The following is a 20,129-nucleotide window of genomic DNA, read 5'->3' as shown; positions in this document are numbered from 1 at the left end:
CAATAGTGAAAAAAATTGAGAAAAACTAGTCTCTCCTCTCACTGGGCCTATCATCTAATGGGGAAGGCAGAAAGTTTATATTTAACTAATATACAAGTTACAAAAACTACTTCTATAAAGAACTGTGATGACTACCACAAAATTCTTGGCTCAAAAAGGTACTCCTGAGATGTTAGCAGCAAAGCAGGACTGCAATGGGGGCCTCTTCACCCCTGGGGCACACTTACCGAGCTGGTATACAGCTTATAAACACACCTATCCATGCTGCCTACCTACTTATCCACTGACACGCCCTCCCACTAGACTTACCCTGCTAGCTACCTGAAGGTCTACCCACCAGTCTATCCATGTTTCATATGCCTTCACAGTTTTACAGCAATAGTTCTAGAAAACAGTCAAAACATAAAATAAGATCTGTGACCAGTCGAAACACTTCACAAAGCCCATACCTGAAGCATCTTCATAGTCACAAGCTATTTTGCTTCTGTTTTAGTTATAGTTCTGATGAGTTTATTTGATTTCCTATCCTATAGCTAAATACAGCAAGAAACAGCTTGAGATAAAAACTTTGGGGGTTTTGAATAGCAGGTTAAGTCTGGATATTAATTGGTAAGCAACGTGGAATCACTGAGGATTCTGAACAAGGGGACAATATGATCAAGACAATGAATTAAAAAATTAACTTTATGAGATATCTGTACACCTAGGTTCAGAGGAGCATCATTCACAATAACCAAAAGGTGGCAACAACCCAAATGTCCATCAATGGGATGGATAAACAAAATGGGATACACACACACACACACACAATATTCAGCTTTAAAAAGGAAAGAAACTCTGTCACATGCTATAATATGAGTGAACCTTGAGAGGATTATTCTAAATGAAACAAACCTATCACAAAAGGGCAAATATTATATGAGTCCACTTATATGAGGTACCTAGAGTAGTCAAAGTCACAGAAACAAAAACTAGGATGGTAGTGGCTAGGGGATGGGAGGAGAGGGAAATGGAGAGCTGTTGAATGGGTACAATTTTTATTGTGCAAGAGGAAAAAGTTTTGAAGATTGATATTATAGTAATATGAATATAATTAATACCATTGAACTATACATTTAAAAATAGTTAAGATGGTAAATTTTATGTTGTGTGTATATGTGCGTGCTCAGTTGCTCAGTCATGTCTGAATCTTTGCAACCCCATGGACTATAGCCCACCAGGCTCCTCTGTCCATGGGATTTCCTCGGCAAGAATACAGGAATGAACTGCCATTTGCTCCTCCAGAAAAAGAGTTATGATGGTAAATCTTATGTTATGTGTATTTTATCACAATTAAAAATAATAAGCTAAAAAATAATTTGATGGTGGGATGTAAGATGGATTACAATAGAGAAATGGCCTAGGGAGATTTAATTGGACCCAAAAAGGATGAGACTACATGCTGAGTCACCAGCAGGACACATACTCCTAGGCAGGAGGAACTCCTCCATCCAAAAAGCCCAGAAAAAGCAGAGAGAAGGAAAGAGATTTCTGACAAATAGCTTAATATTCACACTGACCTTTATTTAGTTTTCTATACTATTTTATGTTTTTTTCTTTTTAATACTATTTTTCACTATATCAATTGTTGCTGTCATGGTCCTTAACATAAATATTGATACTTGTTGGCTAAAAAATGATTATATTCTCTAAAGAAAACAATTATACACTTGTTATGGGAAGATTTAAAATAGTACATTACCCCCACTCCCTGGCTCTGAACTCCTGGCAACTATTGATCTGTTTCCAAGGAATCCTGTAGTATGTAACTTTCTCATTTAGCGATATGCATTTAAGGTTCCTCCATGTCTTTTGTGGCTTGAGAGCTTATTTCTTTTTATGGCTGAATAATATTCCACTGTCTGGAGGAACCATAGTTTGTTTATCCATTCACCTATGGATGGTCCTTTCGGTTGTTTTCAAATTTTGGCAATTATGATGAAAGCATTCATGTGTAGGTTTCTGTGTGGACCTAAGTTTTTGACTCCTTTGGGTAAATACTAAGGAGCACAACTGTGGGGTCACATGGTAAGACTACTGTGTTTAGCTTTGTAAGAAACTGCCAAACTGTCTTCCAAAGTAGCCGTTTCATTGTGCATTCCCCTCACTGATAGATAAGCTTTCCTGTGGGTGTACATCTTTACCAGCATGTGGTACTGTTTGCTGGATTCTGGCCATTCTAGTACATGTACAGTGACATCTTAATGTTTTAATTCACAATTCCTTAATAGAATATGATTTTAACACTTTTCATTTCCCTATTTGTCATCTCTATTTCTCCTTTGGTGAAGTGTCTGTTGCCCATTTTAAAACTGGGTTGTTTTCTTATTACTGAGTTTTAGAATTCTTTATATATTTCAGATGTCAGTCCTTTATTTCATGTGTATTTTACAAAGATTTTTCTCCCAGTCCTCAGCTTATCTCTTTGTTCTCTTAACAGTGTGTGATGATTAATTTTATGTGTCAACTTGACTGGGCTAAGATATGTCCAGGTAGCTGGTAAAACATTATTTCCAGGTGTGTCTGTGAGGGTGTTTCTGCAACAGATTAGCATCATCAGTAGAATGAGTAAAGGAGATGGTCCTCGCCAGTGCGGCTGGGCATCATCCAATTCACCGAGGGCATAAATAGAATAAAAAAAGCAGAGGAGAGGCAAATTAGCTCTCTTCTTAAGTTGGGACATGCATCTTCTCCAGCCCTCAAACACTGGTGCTCCTGGTTCTTGGGACTTTGAACTTGGGGTGAATTTTAAGACTGGCTTTTCTATTTCTCCAGCTTGCAGACCATGGGACTTTGTCTCCACAACTACATGAGTTAATTCCTATAATGAGTAAATAAACCTATCTATCCATCCTATTGTTTGTTTCTCTGGAGAAACCTAGTACACAGTGTCTGTTACACAGCAGAAGCTTTCATTGTTAATAAAGTTCAACTTGTAAAGTTTTCTTTAATGTACTGTGCTTTTGGTATTTTATCTAAGGAGTCATTTACAAATTTAAAGGGAATTTTTAAAAAGCATAATCTTATAAGCTCAGGGAGAAGATGAGAGGAGCGACTACAACAAAATTTTGGAAGCTGGCAAGCAGACAGAGTAGTTAAATGATTTAGCAAACCTAAGAAAAGTAGGGGAAAGTCAAATCCGAGCCAGTCTATGTTGCAGAATCCTAAAGAGGCCGAGGAATTGGAGGCACCAGTTACCTCTGGAAGTGGGAGTAGGGCACGCAGCTAAAATAGAGAGGCCAGCTGACCGGTTCAGCATTCCCCACACCCAGCAGCTAGTGACTGTCCCACCCTCAGTCCAGCAGAAGCCTGACCTCCACCCTCATCCCATCAAACTGAATGCAAGAGCCAGGGATGTCCTTAGTTTAGACTCTCTACCGGGCTGACCATTTTCTACAGAGGCTGTTCATTTCTACCTGGTTGCTTTGGCACTGTAACCAGCTTAACACCCTTAATCACATGCTAAAAGTTCAGTCGCAAAACCATGATGAAAAATTTCTTTCACTCCTCCTACTGACCTACTTAACACTAAAGGCAAGAATCAGCTCATCCTTCTCTGGGCACAAAACGTTCACCTTCTGAAAAAGCCTTCAGACTTCATACAGTTCCTGGGAAAGTCTCAGATACAGGTCCTTGGCCATAGTTAAAAGTCTGAAAATCCTGATGTTAAAGTTCCTACTTATTAATAAGTGAAAGAAAGGAAAATAAGTCTGTTACAAAATAACCTGATTAAGCAGAAGATCATGGAACCACTAGGCTAAAAAAGGGGAAAACAGGAAGTAAAACAGTTCCCTTGGACAGAATCACAAACTTTTCATCAAAAGAGAAAATCTGTAGTGTTTCTTAAAATGTGATTGTAAAATAGGAAATTAAATTAGAAGAAACAGAATATAAACTCCACAACAGGACTAATGATTCTAGGATCCAGAAGTCTGCCTTTGAAGAAGCAGCCCCTGGAGCTGATAAAGGGAACAAAGTGTTTCCTAATGTTGACTGCTGTTTTAAAAGACAAATTCAAATGAAAACTACTAAGAGTTTTGAGGCAGTCTGCCAGTCATTGTTTGGGCCCACAGGAGAGAGGAGGAGACAGCTACAGTGTGAAGAGGTCTGGCCTCCAGTCAAACCACTGAGGATTTCCTGAGAAAAGCAATTACATTCTGACCAGATGAATCAGATCATGGTTAGGTCCACAGAAGCATAAGATTCTTTAAGTCTAGCCTGCTTATTCTGTTCAGAAAAGTCTTTGTCATAAAGTATGAGTTCAATTTATAATAATGTTCAATTAATAATGTTGTTTTGTATGTTATAAAGCCAAAATTTACCTTTTACATGGAAAACAGCCAAAGCTAAGATGACCCAGACCTTGAGAACCTCAATGATAACAGTTACATTTCCAAAAAGCAGCTTTAAGAACACCGTGTTCTCGATAAACTCTGCACTGCCCATAATGCTGTTTGCTAAGGAACAGGCTCATGTTCTCTCCCTGGAGTCTGTCATTATTTATTTAGCTTTCAGTTTCCACAATGAACTGCTTATAATGATCAGAAGCATCTAGTGAGGTCTTGAAAGAGGAGAGGTGGAAAAAGCAAATAAATTTCTTCCCCCTCCTCACTTATACATTCTGATAGTCAGCACTTTTTTCCAGCTCTAGATAGTCAAACTAAATCAATGTAGTGAAACAGAGGGGAAAAAAAGGCTGCTTTCCTCTCCTGTCAAAGAAGTCTTTACATAAACACAAAGGATGAACCACAAAGAGATTCCACTATATACTCATCAGAACAGTTAATGTTAAAAAGACTGACACTCTCAGTGTTGGTATGGATGTAGCTGGTAGGAATGTAAGACGGCACAACCACTTTGGAAAAAAGTCTCACAGGTTTTTTAAAAAAATAAACATACACCTATCCTTTGAGTCAGCAGTTTCACTCCTAAGAACTTACCCACAAGAACTAAAAATGTATGCCCACAAGAATTGTAACCATCAATAGGAAAATTGATCAAGAAACTGTGGTATATCCATAAAATATGCTACTACTTAGCAATAAAGAGAAAGAACTATTGTTACACATAACAGGAAGGATGAAGCTCAAGAATCCTACACTGGAAACCAACACAACACTGTAAAGCAATCTTACTTCAATTAAAAAATAAATTAAAAAAAAATCTTACACTGAGTAAAATAATTCTATCACAAAAAGTACACATGACATGACTATAATTTTATGAAGTTTCAGAATAGTTGAAACCAATACATGACAGCAAGTCAGAACAGGAGTAGCCTTGGACGGTGGGAGAGGGAATTGACTGTGGAGGGCAAAAGAAAACTTCCCAGGGTAAGAGTAATGTTCTGTATCTTGACAGGCTTGGGTCACACAATTGAATGCATCTGTCAAAACTTATGGTTTGTATATTTTATTGTATGTAGATATTATCTCAAAAGAAAAAAAGTTACAACAAAAATACTGAACTCTATATGCATGTTTGAGTAGAGGGAAGCATAGTAATGTATGCAATTTACTTTGAAACGAATCAAAAATATAAGATGGACTGATGGATGGCTAAATGGGCCTATTTGTGATAAATCAAGCATAATAAAATGTTAATGGTAGAATCTAGGTGGTGGAAAAATGAGTGTTGACTGTAAAATTATTTCGACTTCGCCCAAGTTTGAAGATTTTCACAATAAAACATTAGGGAAAAAATTAGAGCTACAATGTGATAAATATCTTGGTGACAGATATCCTGATAAAATTTATTTTTATTGTTCCTAAATGAACTGTTTCTCTCCATGGCTTTAAACATCGCAGTTGTGTTACCTGTCATGACATTCCCTTTGACAAAGCTGAGATAAATTTAAGGATGAATGAGCTAGAAGCGATTTTATAGATACTATCTTATTTATTATTGAAGTAGTTCTAAAAAACAGAGTTGAACATGTATTATTATGTTCATTTTATGGAAGGAAAAAAATAGGAGGACAGAGAAATTAAGGGACTTATTTAAGGTTACAAGGACACCAGCAGCAGGTATAATAATAATATACTGAGAGTATTCTATGCCAATTTTATAATCATTCTCTTATTTAATCCTCACACAAGCTTTCATTTTCTACAGGAGGAAACCATGGCTTATGGAAAACAAATAGCTTGGCTGAAGTGTCAAAGTCCATCACCCTAACTTCAGTCTAACGAGTCAATGGTTCTGAACTTTTTTTTTTTTTTTTTTTTACCAAGATACACACATAGGATAAAGATCCACATTCCTGTGGGGATAACCAAAGTCACAAGTAATTTTTCCAGGTACCTGTAATTCTACTGCTTTTCTTTTTCTCTAGAAAGCACGCTTGGAATGCAAGTAAGAGTGACATGAGAATAACTTTGAATCTCTTTCGATTTATATTTTACAAAAAGCAGATCATTTGCAAATTTGGTATTTCTTTTTTTGGCTGCACCGTGGGGCATACTGGATCTTAGTTCCCCGATCAAAGATTGAAACTGTGCCCCCTGCAGTGGGAGCATGGAGTCAACCTCAGGACTGCCAGGGAGGTCCCCAAATTTGGTATTTCAAGCCACATCAGAAATGAATTGTTTTGCAGAATTAAGCCTAAGAATCTTCAACAGCCTGACTCTTCTAAGAACTTCCATTGTATAGTACACTCTGGTCAAGTAGACCAATCAATGGTCTTACTAAAAAGCATGGTATGATACACTCTTGTAGCCCAAACTGCCCTTTCCATTTGGTTCTAAAAATCTATTTCAAATCTGATCATTGATCAAATACCTTTAGCATATGTGCTAAAGAGCATGCAGCCCCAAGTTTCAATAAAGGTCAAGACTATTGAGCTCTGAAAGACGTCTTCATGGATGATAAACTAGCACGGCTTTCAGCAATAGAGCCAAGTCATTTCATCTTCCTCCTTCCTTCTTTCCTCACTCCCACAACTCCAGTATCCTACAGAAACTGTGTAATACTTTTTCTTTTCTTACAATACTCAGATATAGCAGCAGCACTCCAAGCGCTATAGACTAAATGTTTGTGTCTCCACCTCAAATCCGTATGTTAGAATTCTAACCCGAATATGACAAGATTAGCAAATGGGGCTTCTGGCAGGCAATTAGATCATGAGGGCAGAGCCCTCACAGATGGGACCAGTACTCTCCTGTGAGAGAGACCCCAGAGAGCTTTCTAGACTTCTCTGCCACTGCAGACATGGCAAGGAAATGACCATTGGAAGCGGGCCTTCACCAGACACTAAGTCTGCCAGTGCCTTGATCTTGGACTTCCCTCCTTTTCCCTAACCATGAAAAATAAATTTCTGTTGTTTATAAGCCACCCAGTTTATGTTTTTTTTCTTTTTTTTTAACAGCAGCTTGAATGGACTAAGACAACAATCTACTCTCATTCTCAGAAATGATTTATAATGGAGGGACATAGCCTGAATACTTTCCTCAGCCTGACAATCAGTTGACAAATTTAGTCACATTATAACTCTACTCTAGTCCTTACTATTTAATTTTTTTTAAGTCCATGATTAACAGATCAAAGTCTCTACATAAATCTAACTCATTTGAGAAAAAAAATTTAATTTGGATTTAAGAGGTGATTATTCACTTTACAAATTAGATTCTTACTGTATAAAAAAAATAAACATAGCATTTCTTCAAAGATCAAGCTGTTTTGTATTTACATATGATCCAATATATATATAATCTTTAACAAATAAACCTGTATGTCTGTATGTAACACAAAGTAATTTCTATGTCTTGAACTTTTAAAAGAAAGCAAATAAAAACAATACAAACATATCAGAACATAATTTTCAAAATATGTATATATGAGAATTCACTGGTGGTCCAGTGGTTAGGTGGAGAAGGCAATGGCACCCCACTCTAGTACTCTTGCCTGGAAAATCCCATGGACGGAGGAGCCTGGTAGGCTGCAGTCCATGGGGTCGCTAAGAGTCGGACACGACTGAGCGACTTCCCTTCCACTTTTCACTTTCATGCACTGGAGAAGGAAATGGCAACCCACTCCAGTGTTCTTGCCTGGAGAATCCCAGGGACAGGGGAGCTTGGTGGGCTGCCGTCTATGGGGTCGCAGAGTCAGACATGACTGAAGTGACTTAGTAGCAGCAGCAGCCAGTGGTTAGGACTCCACACTTTTACCTCTGTAGACTCAGGAACTAAGATCCCACAAGCCACATAGCAAGGCCAAACAAAACGTGTGTGTGTGTGTGTGTGTATAGGATTCCCTGGTGGCTCAGACATAAAGAACTTGCTTGCAATGCACACACACAGAGTTAAAGTTAGCAGTTAAGACTTTTTAAGCTACTATTTCTTATGATCCTGCTATGTGTTTGACTCTATGCAAAGGGCTGCATGTGGTTATCTCATTTAATCTGCACAGTTAAGCCTTTTTTCTTAATCAATGAGAATATGAAGGTTTATAGAGGTCCAGGAATTTGCTCAGAGCCCTCCTTGGAGCAAGTGACCTAGTTGGGACTCAAACCAAGGCCTGTGTGATTGCAGAACTCAGCTGTTTCCAGCATACACACAATATACTACAGAGCAGGAGCTTCTATGTCCCTATGACCTACAATGCTCAAGGTCATTCAGTTTCTGGTTGTCTTCTGTGAACCATCCCATCCTGACTAGGCACCTGGCTATGCAATCAGATCAGAGGAGACCATAAAAGTCAAAGTAGATTATAAAAAGTTTGTCCTTGTGAATGCGAAAGTTAGTCACTCAGTTGTGTCTGACTCTTTGTGACTCCATGGACTGTAGCCCACCAGGCTCCTCTGTCCATGGAATTCTCCAGGCAAGAATTTGGGAGTGGGTTGCCATTTCCTTCTCCAGGGGATCTTCCCAACTATTGTTATCTTTCTTTTTACCCTTAATGTCTATTCTAACACTAAGTTTAATGGTACCACTGCATGGCATTAATGAAGACAAAGTCATAGAAACCAAACGGTGATAGAACTAGGAGGGACATTAGAGATTATCCAATGCTCTCATTTTCAAATGAGGAAGCTGAGGTCAAGAGAAGCTAACTTGCAAGGGTGATATTAGTAGTTGATGCAATCTGATCTATAATGAAGATCTCTGATTCTTTACACTATCCATAGTATAAGGAATTTCCTTCTATGGAGATATTTTTAAAAGTTTCTTGAACAAGATTTTTTTCAGTTATTAAGTCATAATCACAATGAAGGAGTAATATTAACACTCCATAAAGGTATAAAATGAAAAGTAAAGGCCTCTTCTTTCCTTCTACCTTCTAATCCCACTTCACTCCCCAGGGATAACCATTATTAAGTTTCTTGTGTGTTCGTCCAAAATTGTTTGGCCACCTGATGCAAAGAGCCAACTCATTAGAAAAGACCCTGATGCTGGGAAAGATTGAAGGCAGGAGGAGAAGGGGACGACAGAGGGTGAGATGGTTGGATGGCATCACCGACTCAATGGACACGGGTTTAAGAAAACTCCAGGAGATAGGGAAGGACTGGGAAGCCTGGCGTGCTGAGTCCAGAGGGCTGCAAAGAAGTCAGCCAAGACTGAGAGACTGAACAACAACAATACACATATATGTGTGAAGTAATTTAAATATGGAAGCCCAGAAATGACTCTCTCCTCTCAGATTGATGTTTTTCTTTACCTAATTTAGTCAACAGTCATAATATTGCACAAAACATGCAAAAGCAGTATTATAATATATCCGTTTAAGTTTGCAAAGCTGTGAGTAGGTAGGATGTTCTCCTTAGGTACAGCTCACCTGTTCTCCAGGTCCGGCATGCTTAAGTTTCTAGCAGCAAAGCACATTTTGAGCGGGATGACCTTCCTGTCCTTGGTGCTGTTCTGGTGTTTTGGAGAACCAGAGTCCTCACTGCCACTAAAGCTGGGTGACTGGGGAGCAGCACCTTCCCAGGGCAGATCTGACACCAATGATGGCTTCTTGATATATGGCGTTACTTCTCGTATGAATTTAACTACAAACAAAAGTCAAAGAAGAAGGTCAGTATTTTTACTTCCTATGAAAAATAACAACTGAAATATATACATACAGGAACTATCTTGCATGAAGTGAAAAAAAAATACACAAAGTTAAAGAGCCCGCACACAGAGTCTTAGGATTAGAGGGTGCTTTAAGAGCACAGGTAATCCAAATGATACACCACTACTCTATCCTAAAAACTGAATTCTGAGTCTTTGCATATTGTTTCTTCTTAGGACTCCCTTCTCCCTTTGCCTGCCTGGTCAACTCACCTCCTCAGCAGCCTATTCTGTTTACTCTCTCCATGGTCCTGCCATTTACTCACTCCTCTGTAATAACTTCTAAGCACCCTGGGGGTGTAATCCTTTGTTAATAATACTTCAGTTCCCCTTCTGGCTGCAAGTTCCCCAAAGGCAGGGTTTATGGTTTATTCAATCTTGATGTCCAACATTCACACCAGTGCCTGTTCAGTAAATGTTTGAATACACGAGTAAAGGGAAAAAATGAACAATTAAATACTTGAATTATCTCAGTAGTGGGACAACACAAATGAATCTGGATATAGATTCATTACCTCCTGAGACAGCCCCATCTAGCTTTAAACAACTCTTCTCGTTCCTGGAAAATCCCATGGATGGAGGAGCCTGGTAGGCTGCAGTCCATGGGGTCGCTAGGAGTCGGATGCGACTGAGCGACTTCACTTTCACTTTTCACTTTGATGCATTGGAGAAGGAAATGGCAACCCACTCCAGTGTTCTTGCCTGGAGAATCCCAGGGACGGGGGAGCCTGGTGGGCTGCCGTCTATGGGGTTGCACAGAGTCGGACGCGACTGAAGCGACTTAGCAGCAGCAGCAGCATTTAGAAAACTTGAAACTTTCACTCATTGGTTTGCTGTCTACAGAGGCCATACAGAACAAACTTAATCTCTTCTACTTGAGGGCCCTTCAAACATCTGAAGTTCGAGATTATCTCTCTCTTCTCCAGGCTAGGTATCTCTACTTCAATTAGATTCAACTCAATCAACATTTGTAGCTACCTTCCAAGTATCAGGCATTAGGCTAGCCGCTGAGAATACAAGAGCAGCTTAGGCGTGGACTCTGCCCTCAGGAATGCCCAGTCTAGTAAGAGAGACAGTTATGAAAACAAATCATCATAGCTTTGAAAAACAAGTACAAAGATACTGTACTTGTTTTTCTATTAATGATAGCTTTCTATTAATGGTATTAAAGGGTTTTTCTATCAATGGTAGTCCCAAATTAAGATATGGCTTTTAATCAAAAGAAAACATTTTTCTTTTTAAGTTCACTTTTAAGAGGTACACTTCTTTTACCTCCTTTATGACTGGCGACTACTGTCATTTGAGGTATAGTGTTCTTATTTCAAAAACTAGATAAAGTGAACATTATTAAAATCTTAAAAAGCATTAAAATGTCAATAAATAGTTGAATATAGATAAATCAGTCATCATTTCCTCTGCTAACATCAATATATGTTACCGCAGGCATCTACCTCCTCTCAAATTACACTGTGGTAGCTCATTAGAGTAGTATCAAGGGAACTGAAAAACTAGAAAGATATGATCATTATCGATGCTTATCAATGTCATAATAGCTAGTATTAATCTTTTATAGCATTAGAAACTTTACAAGCCTTTGAAACTTTACTAATAGATTGTACGTATGTGTGTTTGTTAGTTGCAAACAAGTAAAAATTCTAGGCATATACTAAACATTCAATAAATAGTAGGTGCCTTTCTTCTTCTCTAAATTAAAAAGCTAGAAAAGTTAAAAAAATTTAACAGCCATCAGTAGAAGAGGCAAAATTATTTTCTTATAAGTTATTCAACAAGATCTGCTAAAGTTAAATGTACTTCTAGGAGATACAATAATACTAATGTCAACATTTAGAAAGATTTCTGTGTGTTTATGTGGGTGCTTTCTATGTCTAGTTATAATACGTGTATTTTCTAGGTGGAGAGAGTAAGAGTTAACTGCTTCAGGTTGCCAAGGAGACTTTTTCATCCTAGAAAAATGAGCAGGGCTACACCTCGTATATGCCTTGAGCAGCTGACTCGGGCATCTGAACACAAGCGTTAGTGCTTTCAAGAGAGAATAAGATCACAACAACTTTGGCAGAAATTCTTCAAGTTTCCAGGCACTGCTAATGGCAGAGATTTACTTTTTAAACATTTAAAGCAGTATACTAACTTTTGGGCTCACAATTGGGAGAAATTAAAAGACATTCTAAATGACTATTCTTAAATACTATAGTGTTAGAAAAGCCCCCTTTATGACATACTCAGATGTTCACTTGATCACAGAGTAGCATCAGCGAGCTTATTACTATACATATTTAAATGAAACAGACATAAGCACATAGCCTCCTGCACGGCCTTATTAAAGGAGCAATGAGTTTCACTTGAGTTGATGACAATGGCACCCATACCCCATCTAACCGGCCATCCACAACAGCTGGAGAACCATAGACAGATATCTAATTTACCTGGGAAGCAATACACAGGCTTATGTGATTTCAGTGTTCTGCTTTAAAACAAAGTAACTATCGCTTGTGTTTGTCCTGAGATTTTCAATTAATTTCATTACCCATCATCCTGGGCTTCCCTGGTGGCTCAGAGGGTAAACAATCTGCCTGCAATGCAGGAGACCTGGGTTTGATAACCTGAGTTGGGACGATTCCCTGGAGAAGGAAATGGCAATCCACTCCAGTATTCTTGCCTGGAGAATCCCGTGGACAGAGGAGCCTGGCGGGCTACAGCCCATCGGGTCACAAAAAGTAGGACACGACTGAGCAACTAAGCACAGCACCCATCTTCCTACTCCATTTCACTCCAAGGCCTGTCCAAGTCCACAGAAGTAGGAGATACATCCTTTCTGAGGATCTCAAATTACTACTGAGACGACAAAGGAGAACTCAAATTTCCTTTTAAACCTCTAAGCTACAGTGGAATAAATCCAAACAAACCAGAAATAAGGTAGCTCTGAAATTCATCCCCAACAATTAAAATTTTAGGATTTTAAAATTATGGCCTTTTATAATAAATTTATGCAAACTGGCAAAAAAGGGTATTTTTTAGGCCTCAATTAAATTCTAACATGGCTATCTATTACTTTTATTCAAAAGTATTAGCTTTCATGCTTTTATATATATGAACATAGAACAAACGGTTGAAATAATTTGGGTGTTTGGACTGTTTACTGTATAATTTCTCCTTGGTAGTCTTCTTCAACTACTAATCTTATATGGTAAAACCCACTGTGGGTCATTTATAAAGTAAATATTTAAAAAATGAATTTAAAAAGTGATTTTCTTTGGAATGTTTCTTCAAACTGCAAAAGTATATGCAAGCTTTTCATTTTTTAACAAAAAAATGTTTTAAACATCTTAGGTCTGCATTTTTAAATGTTTTTATAAGGAAGATAGCTACCAGCAAATTTCCTTGTGGAAACTGCTAAACAGTAAGTAGATGTTTGTTGAAAATCCTTTATATAACTCATCCACAACCAGAAAACACTGTGCATTTGAAAAATTACTTCAAGGTACATATTTTTCTTTTCTTTTTGGTGCTGACATTTATGTTTATTTTCTGTGACATATCTCTGTTTTTATAAGTCAATTCTACTCTTAGTACTTCTCCCTCCCCTAAAAAGAAGTACTGCTTTATGTGAAATAATGCTCCTATCTGTGTCATTCCCCTCTTGCTTACTTCAAAACATACGAAAGCAGGGACTTCCTTTTGGTCCAGTGGCTAGGACGCCACACTTCCCATGCAGGGGCCCAGGTTCGACCCCTGATTGGGAAAGTAAATCACACAGGCCGCAACTAAAGATCCTGCATGCTGCAACTAAGACCTGGCACAGCCAAATGGATAAAATAAAATAAATAAATAAATAAATAAATAATATATATATATTTTAAATAGAAAGCAGAGGACTGTTGACAACTGTAAGAAAGTCTTGACCACCTATAGTATTAGAAAAAATGGAAAGATAAAGACTTTTATTTTCACTAAAGCAGAGGCAACAAGAAAGGCACTTTGCATAAGGCTGCTTAGGAATAATTTATAATGCTTCTTAATCTCCTGCTAAAATACAAAAGTAGAGGCTAGTTTTATTTTGTTTTTTAATTAACCTTATCAGATTTTTAAAAACGATGTAAAATGACTCAAACAGTATAAAACCAGAGGCAGAACTCAGGGTATATCAGAGTTACTAGGTGAAAAAAGTAAGTTCTCAAAAGAAAAATAAAAGCTTTTATGTTTTAAAAAATTATATATAATTAGTATGTTCATAAAGTACTCAAGAAAATATGCCCATTTGCTAATAATGGTTACATCTGTATTGTAATTACAGTGATTTCTTCTATTGAAAGTTATTTCTACAATGCTTGAACTTTTAAATAAGCATGTGTTCTATTAAATAAATAATACTAAAGTTAATTCTGGGCTTCCCTTGTGGTTCAGCTGAAACCCCCTGCAATGTGGGAGACCTGGGTTCGATCCCCGGGATGGGAAGATCCCCTGGAGAAGGGAAAGGCTACCCACTCCAGTGTTCTGGCTTAGAGGATTCCATGGACTGTAGTCCATGAAGTCACAAAGAGTCGGACACAACTGAGCAACTTAATACACGCCATCAAATAACAAAGAAAAACATGGATTAGAAGCCAATTTCAGGAAAAGATTCAAGGACAGAGACAACAACAATGGGGAAAAGTGACTGTTCCATAAATGCTGAAAGAACAATGGAGTATCAGCATGTAGCTGTCGTACGTCTGTATCTCACATCCTCCAATGCATTTGCTAACCTACAGTTGATGCTCTTTGGATAATTTTTGCAAAGTCACTGAAGCATAAAAACAGAGCAACAAATTTTAAAGTCAAATGAAATTCAGTACAAGCCTTGATATTACCATTTACCTTTTGAGAGGTCTGAAGCACATAATTTTCTTGTCTAAGCCTCAGTTTCCACATTTGTAAAATGTTAAATACCAACTTCAAATGGCTATGGCGGTTGAATGAGAAATGTAAGAAAAGTGCCAATGCCTGTGCTTGAGCACACAATGAATATCAGTGTGTATTTTGGTGTGCAATTAATACAATATACTCTGGACAATGTGGCTCAGAGGTTAAAGCGTCTGCCTGCAATGTGGGAGACCCGGGTTCAATCCCTGGGTTGGGAAGATCCCCCCGGAGAAGGAAATAGCAACCCACTCCAGTACTCTTGCCTGGAGAATCCCATGGAGGGAAGAGCCTGGTAGGCTACAGTCCACGGGGTTGCAAAGAGTCGGACATGACTGAACTACTTCACTTCACTCTGGACAAAGTAGGTAGAGGCTAAGGTAAGAAATTGAACAGACCATATTTGAATTTCAGTTCTGTCAATTATAAACTTCATGATTTGGACAAATAATTCAACTTTTCAATTTCAATTTCTAGTCCACAAAACTCTAATATTAACCTTAATACCAACTATCCTGAATAACTGAGAGGATTAAATAAGATTAACTATTTTCCTGGGTTCTAAAATCACTCTGGGTGGTGACTGCAGCCATGAAATTAAAAGCTGCTTGCTCCTTGGAAGGAAAGCTATGACAAACCTAGACAGCATATTAAAAAGCAGAGGCATCACTTTGCTGACAAAGGTCCGTATAGTCAAAGCTGGTTTTTCCAGTAGTCATGTACGGATGTGAGAGTGGGGCCGTAAAGAAGGCTAAGCCCTAAAGTCTCAGGGGCTCAGAAGATTGTACAAAATCTTGATGGACTGCAAGATCAAACCAGTCAATCCTAAAGGAAATCGGCCCTGAATATTCTTTGGAAGGACTGATGCTGAAGCTCAAATTCTTTGGCCACCTGTCATGGAGAGCTGATTCACTGGAAAAGACCCTGATGCTGGGAAAGACTGAAGGCAAAAGAAGAAGCGGGCAGCAGAGGATGAGATGGTTGGATGACATCACCAACTCAATGGACATGAATCTGAGCAAATTCCAGGAGACAGTGAAGGACAGGGAAGCCTGGCATGTTGCAGTCCATGGGGTCACAAAGAGTTGGACACAATTTAGCAAATGAACGATAACATATGTCACAGTTTCTGGTTTGCTCATCTTTTCCATTTGACCAAGGGTCACTGAAGGGATTAAAAGCCAAGACTACAAAAGTCAACAATAATTACAACACATCACTTCTGTAGTGTTTATCTATCCATGGTTCTTCACTCTTTTTAGTCACTCCTCAGAACTGCATTGCTGTCTTTGCAGGACTACTTAAGGTCCTGAATACATTCTCTTGCACATTCATGAGGTGAAATTCATGTACTTTCATAACACATACACAATCTTTTTGTGACTCTGGCTTGACATCACACTTGCTTCCAACCTTTCAGAGCAAGTTTTACCCCAATCCATATGACATCACTGTAACAATATGTGTACTTAGTTTTAGTACAAATGAATGTAATACAGTGGTCAAAATTTGGCAGTATCTTGATAAAGTGCTCACAACAGGGATCATGAACATATAGATGAACCACAAATACTGGCTGATGAACTATGAAAAATTCTGTCACAAATATAGATATATTTTATAGTCCTAATTTCCCTATCCTGGGGAAAACATGAGAAATATTTATGGCATGGGTGGTAAAATCCAGTTAAAAACTGCTGCTAATAGCTCTAGATTAAGGATTTTTGCAAATATTTGAATAAAGCATCCATGTTCAACACTATCATCTTCTTTTTGATTATGTGGAAACTGGTCACTCCACAGACCAAAGGTTATCACACAAAATGCACATGAATGATCTTTGTTGAGGTTCTCGTCAACTAAATCTGTTATTAGAAAACATAAGCCATTAGAACAAAATTCTACTTAATAAACTATTATCTACTTAAACACATGGTTTGCGGATGAGCAGTTTGTTCTTGAAGTGATATAAAAATATAATATTATAGGGAGTCAATAATGGTTTAAAACATACTTCTATAAGAAAGCCCTTGTCTCACAAACCCAAGATAACATGCTTTTATCTACTCTTAACATAAATGAGCTTCCCTCATAGCTCAGTTGGTAAAGAATCCGCCTGCAATGCAGGAGGCCCTGGGTTGATTCCTGGGTTGGGAAGATCTGCTGGAGAAGGGATAGGCTACCCACTCCAGTATTCTTGGGCTTCCCTTGTGGCTCAGCCGGTAAAGAATCCACCTGCAATGTGGGAGACCTGGTTTCGATCCCTGGGTTGGGAAGATCCCCTGGTGAAGGGAAAGGCTGTCCACTCCAGTATTCTGGCCTGGAGAATTCCATGGACTGTATAGTCCATGGGGTCGAAAAGAGTAGGACAAGACTGAGCAACTTTCACTTTCAGTAACATAAATGATAGGATTTCCCTCATAGCCCAGTTGGTAAAGAATCTGCCTGCGATTCAGGAGATGTGGGTTCAATTCCTGGGTCGGGAAGATCCTCTGGAGAAGGAAATGGCAACCCACTCCAGCGTTCTCGTCTGGAGAATCCCATGGACAGAGGAGCCTGGCAGGCTACAGTCCATAGGATCACAAGAGTCGGACACAACATAGCGACTAAACCACCGACATAAATGATAGGAGACAATTTTTACTATTAAAAAAAAAAGATTGTAATGTTTCCCCCTTTTCAACATCAATGTCTATGTACAAAGCATGTAGGTTACTTAAAATGTTTAATACACACTCTGACCTCAAGTTGTTTAGTTGAAAAGGAAAAGAAAGATATACAACCCGCCCCCAAAAAGACCAATTAATAAAGGAGAAATGAGAAAAGATACTATATGATGAAGGCTGTTAAAGAAATAGAAATAAAATGTTACACAAAACTGGATGTAACAACAGCAAACAAAATTAAATAACTGAAAATTATTTAATAAAAACACTAATAAAGTAATGTTTTTCTACTAAACCAGAAAAAAAAGACCTAGCAGTTTAAGCACAAGGAAATGCTTATCCGTTGCAAAGTGGATGTCCTGGACTAGCTGGACACACCGGATGGTTTGTTTTAGACAGGCACGCCAAGTGATAAACTATAGACGGAAACACAGTATTAACCCAGCACAATAGCTGTGCTCAAGGGGTCAGCAAGCATTCCATCCTGAACATCCAGTCACTTACCACGGGGGAACAAGAACGCCATCCAAGTTTCCATCTCTTTAACCACTTCACAATTTTTTTATTGTACAAAAGAACTGCTATTAGTAACTGCCAAGCTTTTGTTGTCACGAGGGATTTTCTGACCAAATTGGCAGAATTAACTGAGTTCAGAAAGAGGAGAAAAGACAAAGATGTGTTCATTTTCTTTTCCTCCTCCTCCTTTTTTTTCCCTTCATTCTTATATAACACATGACTGAGGAGTTCAGCTGTGGTAAACCGAGAATTGCCAGAGTGCACAGACATCAACCACCGTAGTGAATTTAAGCTACAATGCAATGTACTGGTCAACCCACAACAAATAATGGCTTTCACTTATAATTCGTTTTATTAACTTTTTAAATTAAAGGGTAATTTTCAAAAAGCTGGAACAATTTAAGCATCAAAATAAATAATAGTGGTATGGGATTATAAATATCCATGAGTCCACACAGATATAAATAATTGAATAAATAAATAAATGAGGGATAAGGGATAGCTCTTAAAGATGAATTTCAATTAGAGAATTCCCTGGTGGTCCATCCACTGCTTAGGTCCATTCTTATGGCAGAGGGCCCAGGTTCAATCCCTGGTCTGAAAATTAGGATTCCACAAGCCATGTGGTGCAGCAAAGAAGCAGAAGGAGAAGAAGAGGAATTCCAATTAACAAGTGTTAAAGGAATGAGAAAAAAAGGAAATCATCATTAGGACACTACACTAATAACTGTTGTACACCAAACCAGTAATGAACACTAAAATTAGTAAAAGGCTTAAAGAATAAGGGTGAAAGTTCAAATAGTAATAGGATACTTACAGTCTCAACAGATCTTCACCAAGATATTTATTAATTACAAAGGAGGAAATGGTAGCTTTATGTGGAGAGATTCGATAGTTCTAAAGTATTAAGACATATGACATCATGCACCCTACCCTCCCATATATACTGAGAAGGCTATATCACTTCTGTAGTATTCTTGCTCAAAAAATATACAAGGTCCATTTGTTCATGATAAAATGTGACACAAATCCAAATTGATAGATATTTTACAAAATGATTCAAATGGTTCAAAATCGATTCCCACAATGAGGTTAGTTAACACATCTATTACTTCACATAATTACAATTTTTAAGTGTGGTGAGAACATTCAGATCTATTCTCTTTGCAACTTCCAAGTATATAAGACAGTTTTGTTACCTATAGTCACCAGATTGAACATCAGATCCCCAGAACTTATTCATCTTATAATCGGAAGTTTGTACCCTTTGACCAAATACCACTTTGCATTTCCCTCCACTCACTTTTAGTTTTACTTATTCTTAACAAGTCAGAGTAAATTTGAGAGGTCAAAATCATGACAAAACCAAAGAACAGTGTCATTCTAGAGGCCATTCCCTTCTCCAGGGATTGAACCCGAGTCTCCTGCACTGTAGGCAGATTCTTTACCAGCTGAGCCACCAGGGAAGCCCTTTCCATTTTAAAGGCATCTACATGTAATTCCAAAATTTCATGCCAAGCGTTCCTGTCAAATAATACTAAGTAATATTATAGTGCATCTTTGGATATGTGAGAGTTTGCCCTTGCAACTGACAGTCAATTTGTGTTAATATTAGCTTCCTATAATCAGTAAGAGTGCTTATCTTGAGATTATGTTTATCTTCATGCATTCTAAATCCATCTCTCTCCCAGAGATTATTCTAGGAAAGGAGAAAGATCCACAAGTGTAGAGTGTAGTATGTACCCTTGAATTATAGAGCTACAGTCAATATAGCCTAAATAAATGATCATATTTAGAGGTGAATGAAATAGCTATCAATTTCACATGCATTATGTTTTGACTCCTTATACACACACACAGCCGTCCAGAGTGTCCTGTGGACAAATACTAATCTAAATAATTTACAAAACTGCAGAGCTAGAGGAGACCTCAGTGATCATTT

At 38.1% G+C, this 20,129-nt stretch overlaps 1 protein-coding gene across 1 annotated transcript in view; it reads right to left on the bottom strand.

Annotated features, from left to right (window-relative positions):
• SNTB2 (syntrophin beta 2) overlaps positions 1-20,129 on the bottom strand; it is a 72,317-nt gene that overhangs the window by 26,363 nt on the left and 25,825 nt on the right. The window contains exon 2 of the mRNA XM_025268944.3: positions 9,811-10,024. Within this exon, the coding sequence (XP_025124729.1) occupies positions 9,811-10,024 (214 nt within the window). The remainder of the gene's footprint in view (positions 1-9,810; positions 10,025-20,129) is intronic.

Source organism: Bubalus bubalis, chromosome 18 (genome assembly GCF_019923935.1).
Source record: "Bubalus bubalis isolate 160015118507 breed Murrah chromosome 18, NDDB_SH_1, whole genome shotgun sequence".
NCBI lineage: Eukaryota > Metazoa > Chordata > Mammalia > Artiodactyla > Bovidae > Bubalus > Bubalus bubalis.
This window is presented reverse-complemented; position numbering and strand designations above follow the sequence as displayed.